Raw genomic sequence first — 12,789 nt, 5'->3', positions numbered from 1 at the left:
ATAGATGTTTTGTCGGTTATCGTCTGGACCTAGGTGGTGGGGAATGGGGAACACGTCCTAATATCCCTGTATCGCACAGTGAATTAACATTTTATTTTCGCTGCTGCAAATCGCAAGCATCTCAATGTTAAAGGTAGACTATGTTTATGACAATTTAGATGATTACTAGAGAAAACTTTTTTTTGTACACAATTATTGTTGTTATAAAAATAATAGTACATATTTGATTGATTTTTGTATATTTCTTTTTTTTTTCAATGATTTTGATATTTCTTGGCAGAGAATTCAGTTGAAGAATTCAGAGTAATAATAATAATAATAATAATAATAATAACAATAACTTTATTGTTTCTCTTTTATAACAGAGGCACAATTCTCAAGAGATGTGCAACAAAATAAAATAAATATGGACTTATCTTACTACACAATCAAATACAAACATTATAAATTATTACATTAAAAAGTATATAAACATTAGGTTATAAAAATTCATTCAATACATTTGAGCGAAAAGTAAAAGATTGTGTTATGGAAGGATATTATAAATTCCGTTACGTTCTTTCCATGCAGTTGTTAAAAATAATTTACAATATTTGTCAAAGTTGTTACTTGCTAATACATAGTTAATATTGTTTATACATTGGATTTAATTAAGAATACAGTATGCAGTATTATCAGCGTTTAAATTTCTATAGGTTTGTCTTTAAGATATCCAGACACACAAAACACTATATTTGGTATGATATATCATGATAAATTCTATATTAGCTTGTATTAAAACCAACTGGTGCTTTTCCATGAAAAGTTAAGTTAAAAGAGTTTTAAAAAAGCAAAATTATCCAGTATTATCAGATTTAATGACCAATTAACACTATTTTTGGTAAAAATGATAAATTGTGCATTTTAAAAGTAAAGTTTATATGGGGGTTTTTCATAAGAAATACATATCTATAATAAATATAAAACAAACAAACTCAGTAAGAAAAAAAAGTAAAAATATAAGTAAATATTATTATAAAGTAAGATTTTTCAAACAGAAAAGTGTATTTTTGTATTATTTATAGATTTTGTTTACAAACAAATTTAAAATATCACAGGAAGTTTAAATTTTTATTTCGAAGTGGGAATTTTTTTACTTAATAAATTAAATTATATATACACATTAAACAGTTTTGTTTTGAGTATAAACAACACTTCAAATATCAAAATGTTTACCTTTTACACTTAAAACTGTATTTTACTAACCACAAGATTACCTTTTCCTCATGAGTTGATCACACCCTAAAGGTACGAACAACTTTCTTTCCAATTAATGTTGTTTTTTTTATTGAAAATGGTTAAAAATACATGAATTTGTAATTTTAAACTAACTAACTTTTGTTGAAATTAGATTGAGTTTTTTCCGCTACGAATTAAAGAAAGTGAAACTGTTTAATGATACAAGTAGACAGAAATCTATGAGAAGCCTGTAGGAATATATAACCTTGCGTTATGTCACATTTAATCAATAAGTATATGTCCGATAGTTTATACCGTTTTGTACATGTAGCCTACGGCTTCTGTGCAATGATGTGCTGGATGGCAATATATTTTTATTACAATGGGCTGGATGGGAAGTTTATTATTATATATTAAGTTATTATTTATTTTTATTAAAGCAGAAAGCCCTATTAAGGAGTATCCCCTGAAAAAGTGTTAACACTTGGAGCTATAAATTAATTAAAACTCCATGGTTAAAGTCAAGTCAAGTAGTTAAGTATCATTTATTGTCAATTGTTTTAAGAAAAAACATAGAAATTCTGTTTGCTCTGTTGGCGGAGCACAATATCCAACGGACACAACACGAACTCAAAACAAAAACATTACAAAAAGTGTCTACATGATGTTTAAGGCTCTAATAGCTCCTGGAAATAAACTATTTGTAAATCGTGCCCTATTGGCCTTATAGAACAAAATCGCCGACCGCTGCGCATCAACTGGAAGATACTAGAGGCCGGATGAAATTGATCATCTTTGATAGCCACTGCCTAATTGTTCCTTGTTCTTTTACAGGAAATTTTCCCATTACAGCATGAGTGTCTTCTGAATAAGGGTTGGCTAATAGTGATGATACATTGTTCCTGGTTCATTTCATAGGAAATTATCCCAGGTGTTGGCTGTATGGGTTAAAATATTGTTCCTCATTGGTTTATAGAAAGGTGTTTCTTAATAGGGGTTTTCCCTGAATGAAGGTTGTCTGTATAGTGTTACATATTGTTCCTCATTGGTTTACAGAAAGGTGTTCCTTAATTGGGGTTTTCCCTGAATAAAGGTTGTCTGTATAGTGTTATAACATTGTCCATCATTGGTTTACAGAAAAGTGTTCTTTAATAGGGGTTTTCCCTGAATGAAGGTTGTCTGTATAGTGTTACATATTGTTCCTCATTGGTTTACAGAAAGGTGTTCCTTAATTGGGGTTTTCCCTGAATAAAGGGTGGCTGTATAGTGTTATAACATTGTCCATCATTGGTTTACAGAAAAGTGTTCTTTAATAGGGGTTTTCCCTGAATGAAGGTTGTCTGTATAGTGTTACATATTGTTCCCCATTAGCTTCACAGTATTAATATTATTAAAACAATGTACCTCAATAGGGTGTTTCCTGAATAGTGATATCCCGTATCCCCCTTATGGGGGTTTTACTGTTTTATAGTTCACAAGGTTCTATAAAAATGATAGATAATTATAGACTTACCTTAAATATATGCCTATGGGTATAGTCTGTTGCACATGATCATGTTTGTAAATTTACAGATGTCCCTACGGATTTTGTGCATTGCTTGCAGATTCAAACTTGTCACGATTAATGGTAAAAATGCTTTTTAAAATCTGATAATGCATTATAAAATAGCAAAAAAAAAGCTTTATGGAACCACATTGTTTATTTATAGGCTTGAGAAAAAATACTTGCTCATTGAACTTATCAATAATGAAACTGGTTATAAATACACAATTTGAAAAACACTTTTCTATATAAATAATTGTTTTATTTGTTGATTTTAATGATTGAGTTATGCAAATATCTATTGATTTATATTGTATACAAACAAAAAAATCTTGTATATGAGCATTTCAATAAATTATGATTTAGAATGTGCATATAGATTACCTAGTTGGATAAAAAATTACTGAGAAAAATTAATTATGATTTTTTGTATTTATTGCAATCATATGAATACAGTTTGCTTATTAAATTATTTGCATACTTGTTTCAGAATGATTTCAGATAGGGCGTCTATCAGTAGCACATAGCCTATCCTTTTCTACATATTGAGGAAATTAAAATATTTGATTCATTTGCTCTCTGTCGATAACTTAATCTCGGGAACATTGAGAAAGAATGATAAAGCATGTTTTTAGTTTGAAACAAGTATAACATAGGAATAATGTCTCGGAATAAACCACAAGGAATTATGTATGATATAGGAATGTATGGAAAGAATTACACTGTGGTTGTTTTTAGATATATTCAAGTAATAATATAGTTACACCCACTCGTCCAGCTCAAATTAACTGTAAAAACAAAACTACATTTGTTAATTTGTCTCACTAATTGTTATTATTTTCAAATTAAATGAGTTGTTATTTGATTGATAATTAAAGCTGACTTTAAACACAGTCAACTTTCACCATAAACTTTCAAATTATGTTGTTCTGAATACATTTAGTTGTAGAAACATTTAAAGTCGTAATCATTGGCAAAAAATAATTTGTATGTTGCACTTCACAGCATCGATTGAAAACAATATTGGTTGGTCAGATTTGTTTTTCTTAATTTTTATTTTGATTGTTGTGCTTGCCTTTTGTGTACGTTTTATGAATCTTTTTATTACCACAACCAGAGTTTGGGATAATAAAGTTTTATTGAATTGAATTACTTTACTAATTTGATCTGCAAACTCAGAGACCTAACTCTGTTCACTCTGTTGGCCTTATCAACTGTACATACTGTACGTTTGATACTTAACTTTAACTTTAATTCAGGTAAGAATTATAAAATTAACAAGGAATGATAATGAAAGACATTATCTAACAATAAAACTAATTGTTACAAATTTAAATTACTGTTACATAGTTTCAAATTGCCAATGATAATACTATTATCAAAACTTGGCCTATATGTTCTTTCACAATTTCTTGATGCTATCAGTCTTCAACTCCAATTCTATACTTTTATACTAATATGAATTTGTCATATAATTTTAATGTTATTATTTATAAGATTGAGTAGTTCAAGGTATCTATCCACCTGTTATTTAGTCTAGGTCATGTGAAGTTGTAGTGTTGCCGATATGGTACAGCAGTCGGGCTCACACCAGTGATCAGCTAATCTATTCAACGTTCACGTGCTTCTTTATAAATTGTCACTAATCTGATAACATGCGCGCCGTTGACGAATATATTACATACAGATGTATAATATTCGTCATCATAACAGTGCTGTGTAAAATAATTTTCTACTTCAATAGTTTCACTATAATGAACATATCAGAATTATTTTGCTGCAGTTACTGCAGTAACTACATATTTTAATGCAACAAAGTATAATTAAAGATTGAGTTTATTTTAGTGTAGAAGTTTATTAAGGAGTCATTGTATTGCACTGTGTGTATGATTATCCTAAAAAAAGATTGAACAAGAGTAAACCAACAATTACTGCAGTAACTGATAATAGAATAAGTTTGATGATCCCTATATAATCATAATACATTATTTAGAGCATCCAATTATTAATAATGATTTTACCATTTTCAACCATCGCTTTGATAGAAAACAATAAACGCACTGTAATTACTGTGTGTATCATGAAATAAAATTGTACTTCTAATTTGTTAGATATAACAGTTATGCATCATATCAATAAAGTTTAACTAAATTGAGGTGAACAAAATTGAGATTATTGAGTTTCCATAAAGTTATGACCATTCTACGTATTTCCTTTGTGAAAATTAATCACCAAAATTGGATATATTTAGCATTCTGTAAAATCAATTCAGTAGTTATTTTTGTTTTGCTTTATAATTTATTTAGCTTTTGTATATTAAAGATGTTTGTCCCTTTGACTAATTCCAAAAACAAAAAAAAGATTTTGAAAAAAGTTGTTTATTTTGAGGTATCATATTAATAGTTATTAACTTTCACCAAAAATTATTTAACTTTAATATTACTCTGATATGGCCAATTTAAATTTAGAATATTTTGACCTTCATTTTTTGTGTTTCAAGGGACAAAACATATATAATTATCATTCGCATTCACGATTTTCTTATTTGCATATCTGATCATTATGATATCTGATCATTCTCATTTTCATACCGGATCATTTTAATTTTCATTGTAGGTCATTCTTATTTGCATACCTTATCATTATCATTTACATACCTGATCATTATCATTTGCATACCTGATGATTATAATTTGCATACCTGATCATTATCGTTGCATACCAGGTCATTCTAATATTCATTGTAGGTTGTTCTTATTTGCATACTTGATCAATTTAATTTGCATACCTGATTATTATCATTTCCATACCAGGTCATTCTCATTTCCATACCTGATCATTATCATTTGCATACCAGGTCATTCTAATTTTCATTGTAGGTTGTTCTCATTTGAATACCTGATCATTATAATTTGCATACCAGGTCATTCTAATTTTCATTGTAGGTCGTTCTTATTTGCATACATGATCATTATCATTTGCATACCTGGTCATTCTAATATTCATTGTAGGCCGTTCTTATTTGCATAATTGATCATTCTTATTTGCATACCATGATCAATATAATTTGCATCTGATCATTCTTATTTGCATATCTTATCATTTTTATTTGCAAACATGATCTCTTTCATTTGCCTCATCATCTATCATTTATTAATTAAAGTTATAAAACTTCTAAAACTGTTAAAGTTGAGATAACTTTCTTGTTAGTATAAACTTTAAATTAACTATTTTAATATTTTGTGGTTTTTTTCCTGGTTTATTGCATATTTAAAGTTGAATGTGCTTTTAACCTTGAAAAAACTTGACTTAGGTTGTTTCTAAAATATGTAATTAAAATATTATAATCTAAGAATCTTTTGTCAGAAATTCTTCTTAATAGCGTAACTTCAAGATTAAAAAAAATTGAAGGTTGAGATGATAGGTATGATTATTGAGTGACTTGCGAGGCTATCTTGTTGGGAATTAGTGTCTCTTGTCGTTAATTAGCCTTGACAGAACCTCGTGGTTAAATTCCAAAAATAGGTTTGCACCATGTCATGAGACATTGAGTTCACAACCACAATTTTTGCTTAATCTCAATATCGCAAGGCCCAACATAAAGACCGTTTTTTATTCTGCGGTCACATGTTGGTTAAATGGTCCCTTGGTTTGTGTGTAGATTTATTGCATTGGATTTATAAAGCCCAGGGGAATTATGTTTGAAGTAATTGTAGTTTTTATGAATTATGAGTGATTTGATTTGAAATCGAAACATGACAGCTGTATTTTTTGTTATGGTAGCTTATAATTCTAGTCGCTTTCTCATTTACTTTTACCAATTTATTTATTTTTTTGTATTAAATGTCAGAAAACTTATCTAAATTATAATGATCAGGATGATTTGTCAAAGTGACGAATTAAAATCTAGTTTATCATTCATTATTAAAAAATATGCCTAAAACAATGTGGTTCTGTGGTCAAGGTTAGAACACTGACTACTGTATTTAATTGTGGTCACTGGTTCAAATCATTTTCAGGAACAAAGAAAATAATTGATTAATATGATATAATATTCCAGAGAGGGATCTATTATTTTCTTATTAAACTCCTCATTTTTGTGTATTCAAGCATCACACCAAGGATCACAATATATGTTCATACACTATAATGGGCAACTCTCATTGCCTCGTCCTTTGGATGGGATGTAAAGCCGTTGGTCCCGTGTACTTAACAGTGCACGTTAAAGAACTTGGTACACTATTGAAAAGAGTAGGGGATCGTCTCCCGGTGTGCTGATCTGGTAGGCGCTGCACTGCTGGCTGCCGTGGGTCCGTAGAGGGCCTAATCCGAATCTCTTTAGTTTCCAGTTAAGCTTGAGGACTCAGATAATTACCTTTACCTTTTACCTTTAACTATTAATTAGAGACACCTCTTAAAGGGAGACGTTTTTGGCCCGAAGGTGTCTGCTTAATAAGGGTTCTACTGTGAATATTTTTATTCATTTACATACTGTATACACATGTGAAAACCAAACTGCTTTCAGAGTTTATAGGAGAAAAGCCCTACAATTGCCTCATTGTTTCAACTGTTGAAACTAAATTAAACTGCTACATGCTATTAATTTGACATGCATACTGAATATGTAATCCATTGTCCAGCAATTATGTGCCAATAAACCCAAGTTTTCAATGGTGACATAATTTTTACCAGCTGCAATGTTCTTTTACATATGAAGTTTAATTACATTAATTTACCCATTCGACTCCTGTCTCCAATAATCTGGTATCATTAACCTATTTGGAATTTCTCCACATTGGTTTGATATCATCATGTTTTATAAATTAAAATATTCTGTTTTTACAAGGCCATTTAGGCCCAGAAAGAAATTGGGTTTTATATATTATCAAATTATGTAATATGAAATATCATTTGTAGGCTCCATTAAATAATAAAAATCATAACCAAAGTACAGTAGGTAGATACATTCTGTATTTGATAATATATCTTTTTTTAAACCTTGATAACAAATCATGAAGCATTTTACATTTTGACATACCATATCAAGATAAGCACATCTTAAGAGTATAGACTCATACCAGAGATTGAGTAATACTGATGGTAGGTTTTATATTGGAGAGTGACTTAACTTGAGAAGTCCTATTTATAGTAAAGAATGGGCTTTAATACTTCAATGTGTACTTATACTTAAGAGTGGGCTCATACTTGAGAGTGAACTTATAATTAAAAGTGTACTTACAATTGAGAGTGGGCTCATATTTGAGGTTGGGCTTATACTTAAGAGTGTACTTATTGAGTGTGGGCTCTTATTGAGAGTGGACTTATATTTAAGAGTGTACTTATACTTAAGAGAGTGGGCTTATAAGCCTACTTAAGCATTGAACTCATTCTTAGTATAAAGGCTTATACTTAAGAAATGAGAGTAGACTTACTGTATATTTGAGAGTGGAATGTTATTTACTGTAGGATCCCTTATACTCAAGAGTGGACTTATACTCATTAATAACTTGAGTATGATCTAAACTAATATCACACACATATTAATTTATCTGTTAAATTTGTTTCTGTTTATTTCAACAGCTGAGTCCCACAGAAGAGGCTTATCTGAAAACACAGCACGATTGGAAACGACTGCGAAAGCAGCTTGAAGAACTTCAACGTGTTAAAGTATTACAATCTAATTATTATGAAAACTAAATCAATTTCACAACACCTTATACTCTATATTATTATGATTTCTTGAAAGTGAAAGGTTATTTTAAATTGAAGTTATTTACTCCAAGAAAATGATTACTGTATAATACTTTCACAGTTTTCTCATTCATCTGTAGTCAATAAACCCATTAATGAACTCATTTATTCTAGCATTGTTTTAATTATATATCATTCTTTTGACCTTTGAACTTGTACCTTTGACATTTCCTATAAAATTGAATTTAAATAGAATATGGCATGTGGCTGCATATTGTATATGAATTACAGTAGCACATCTGCTTTTGGATACCCCTATTGAGTAAACACATTTAAGTGGACATTTCCTGTGAAAGGAAGAGGGGGAAATATAAATTTTAGCATAAAGTTAAACAGACACGCTGGTTGAAAGTTTCACCTTAATAGAGCTTCTACTGCATTGTATATTTTATTTTGTTGGTTACATTTATATATTTATTTTTTCATAGGTTTGTGCAACAAGTATCCGTGAAGCCCTTGTGAATACATTGAAAGAATTAAAGGAAGGAAAGGATAGCGTTGGATTTGAACACAGCGTTGGTGGTGTTGGCAGATCCACTGATAGTAAGTCATTTAATCCGGACATCTTCCTTTAGATCCGCAAATTTTTATTTACTTACTCAGCAAAATTGTTCCAGATGTGTCCATTTTTAAATCTTTTGGCTTGAATGGAAAAATGAAAATGTATTTTATTGTGATAATCCCTTCCTCAACCACTCCCTTTCCCCACCCCTCCCTCTCCCTCCTTCCTTTTCCAAAAAGATATTTTCTGAACGCAGTAATGATTAATTTCAAAGCTGCATCTCTCTTATCTCTCTCATTGGTGACAATACCTCAGACTGCTTTTGTGCTTTCCTGGCAGCTAGTGATTATGATTTTATTTTTCTCCTTGCATGTTAGTTTTTGTTGATTTGTATTATATTTTGTAAAATCTTTTGCCTGAATAAATAATAATAAATAAGGATGATAATAACATAGAAACTAAACAAGATATAGGTATGTATGTAACTCTTCCATAAAAAACTTTGAGCACACATCTTTTGAGAACTGATTTTTATAGTATGATTTTTTTCTCTTCTATTTATAGTTCTATTACCTGGAAGTTACCCAAAAGAATGGGAGACATTACAGACGCAAGTAACTACGGTAGGTTCAACAAACTTTTGAAACAATAAAATGACACAACAGAATGTAGATTGCTTGGCAGAAGAGGCGGGGCAGAAATTTCAAACAACTGGTTAAATCACATTAAAAAAATAACGTTAAAAAAAAAAAACCACCCACCATTAATTTGAGCACCATTTAACGGGATTGCTCTGAAACTTTTAGCTACAATGCACAATTACTTTGTTGACCTTTGAGTGCATTTAGGTAATTAATGTTTTTTGTGTCCACCACATACGGTATTTAAACATGTTTTTTTCGAACACAAACTTAGCAGAAATGCTGTTGGATACTTACAGGCCCCTTGATTCATTGCAAATGTGAACTCGTCTTTCTTCTAATTCATGCAAAGTCATAACTTTTCCTTTCATCGCGTTATTGTCAGCAAAGGTTGACGACAGCTCACATACAGTCACATGCTCATTTTAGGTCTGTCACATGTTAAATTTGCGTATAGTGCGATTGTAGGTCAATAAAAATAACATGTCCACATGGAGCCAATGGCTGTAGACATATTTTGAATACTGCTCAATTTTATTTAATAATATTTATAATCTTGACCTTACAAGCAGAACAAATTTAAATGAGACGAAGGTTACATAAATGTCATATCAGTCCTGTATGATAGAAGATTGTGCTGTGTTGGGGGGAAGGGTGATGGGTATAGAGGTGTTTGGGGGTTTGGAAAAACCTTCATGCTGCCTTAAAACTCCTAATCTACACGTAAAATTAATTAAAACACATTATTGGATGTAGGTTAACATTAATTTGAGCAAGTCATGAACAAATTGTATTCTATATTAATGACAACTACAATTATCATAAATTGATATTTTAAACAGCAATTGTGGTGACAACAACAATTATTCTGCTGATTTTTGAATCAGCAAAATAATTCTTAAAATAATTGTTTATTAAAATATGATAAAATATGAATTTTAAAAAAATTTGGAAAAACATGATCATGATGATTGTGATTGTATTACAGTATTTTTAATACAATATTTATTTTTTATCTTTTTTAGCTGTTTGAAGATGATTCGTTTAACTTAAGCCATGTTCATCTCTTATTTTGTAATTCCGTGAACGAAGAATGCCGTGTGGCGTGCAGCGGTGGTGACGAATGGATCAGACAGTCTATTGACCTTTCACGACCTATTCCTGTCCAGGTCAGATATCTTTAATTTTTATTTTCCAAAATGTTTGATTAATTTCAAATTCATTAGAACAATAATGGATAAAAATGAAAGTGACATATAAAAAAATAAAATTGTTAGAATTTTTAAATACAAGGAAGGTGATCTGGGAACACATAAAAGCCAATTTACACAGACGAGCTGTAACCCGTATAACTTATTAATTCCATTTAGATTCTGTATCTATCCAGAGCAGATTCTGCTCAACCGCCCATCCGCTCTGTTTTTGTGTGTAAATACATGGTCATAAATTACATACAATCTATATTTTTCTTTTCTACTCACTGTTTACCGCTCATGTTTAAATTGGTCTATAATGGCTGGCTACTTTTTAAAATTATTTGTTTTTTTACACATTGAACAAATAATGGCATATTAAAGTTAAGATGCTGAAAAAAATCTAGGGTAGTTTTAATTGTACTGTTTGCATGGACTATACTTTTACTTTAGATTTAACACTGATCTGATCTTTACCCCTGAGTACATGAAAAATTTAAAATCTATATAAATATTAATAATTGCCTTTGAAACAAGCCAACTTTGATTGTTATCTCCATAACTATTGTTCATTTGACCATGTGTCGGACTCGATAAATTAATTACTTTTGTTTTTACCGAAAGGTTAACTCAGATAGCGCAGGCGGTGCCAGCTCTCCTACTTCGCATTCGCCGCCGGCCGTACAACGTATGTTAAGCAAAATCCATGATCGCATGCCCGAGGAACATTTGAAAGGCATCACGAAAAAGATTAAAAAAGATGTTCGACATCATTTTGAGAAGGTAAATTGATAATTAAGAGAGTGAAAAAATATCTATTTTAAAGCTCTATCTACACTATAAAAAAAGTGTAATGTGCCCAAATATGGTAGTGACATCATCACATTTTGTTGTCACATAAAGTTTGATAGTGTACTAGATAGAGCTTTACAATTAATTGTCAAATACTAATGTTCCAATAACAAACTTCATATATGGTACAAATGTTCATAATTCTCCAACTGAAGACGCAAAAATGTTTGTTGCAAAAAACTATTTTTAACCTAATTTTTAAAAACTACAACTAGGAATTTCATAATTCTTTCTTATTTATAATATTGATACAAAATACTAACAAGCAATATATATTTTTGAAGAGATATATTATAAACTTTTATATATTATAACAAATTCAGATCTAGGCTAAGCTAGACCTACAGCTAGGTCTAGTATTTTATTCTGGATACAGAATAAAATGCTGGACGCAAGTGCCTATTTAACTATCAAATGTAGCAGATAGACTTATACCCGAGGTTGCGAGCTTATACCTGCGCCAGTGTAATGTGTAGAGATTATCCACACATGCATTTTGCCTTTTTTTTATCTAAAAGCACGCTATGTTTACAATACTAACCCATCACCTTTTTTTGCATGTTTTCAATTGCATGTTTGTAATTTTCAATTAAGATCATTAGTGGTAACACGATGTATGAACAACTAGAAAATTTAACTGATGACAAGCAAAAAGGTTATGATAAAGTGAGTAATTAATTATCTAATTTTTGTTCAGAAATATAACAATAAATATTGTAAGTCCACTATATTATAGTATACTTTCTGTAGCACTTTATACTATAATGCACAGTTATCATACAATTTGTGCCAAAATGCTTTTAAATCATGATTGATTGAAATGAGTGTTATACATAAATATCTTGTTCCATTTTGGTGGCAATAATATTAATATTTTAAAGTTATATAACTATCCCACAATGCAATGTACATTGTGAGATAAAATAAGAGACAAACATTTTTTAATAAATTATTTAACTATTTTTAAAACATCTTTTAAACTAATAAATAACTATGCTTATCTCTTTTCTAGGGTTCAATTTTTGAGTATCATTAAAATTATTAAATGAAAAATTAATATCTATTAAATAAATATATAGAATGTTAACG

General features: G+C 30.0%; 1 protein-coding gene across 3 annotated transcripts in view; it reads left to right on the top strand.

Moving 5' to 3' along the window:
- Positions 1-12,789, top strand: part of LOC140040115 (uncharacterized) — a 33,599-nt gene that overhangs the window by 14,682 nt on the left and 6,128 nt on the right. For all 3 annotated transcript variants that reach the window (XM_072085797.1, XM_072085796.1, XM_072085798.1), the window contains 6 exons: positions 8,342-8,428; positions 8,941-9,055; positions 9,579-9,637; positions 10,681-10,824; positions 11,473-11,631; positions 12,295-12,366. In XM_072085797.1, the coding sequence (XP_071941898.1) occupies positions 8,342-8,428; positions 8,941-9,055; positions 9,579-9,637; positions 10,681-10,824; positions 11,473-11,631; positions 12,295-12,366 (636 nt within the window). The remainder of the gene's footprint in view (positions 1-8,341; positions 8,429-8,940; positions 9,056-9,578; positions 9,638-10,680; positions 10,825-11,472; positions 11,632-12,294; positions 12,367-12,789) is intronic.

Source organism: Antedon mediterranea, chromosome 2, assembly GCF_964355755.1.
Source record: "Antedon mediterranea chromosome 2, ecAntMedi1.1, whole genome shotgun sequence".
Classification (NCBI taxonomy): domain Eukaryota; kingdom Metazoa; phylum Echinodermata; class Crinoidea; order Comatulida; family Antedonidae; genus Antedon; species Antedon mediterranea.
This window is presented reverse-complemented; position numbering and strand designations above follow the sequence as displayed.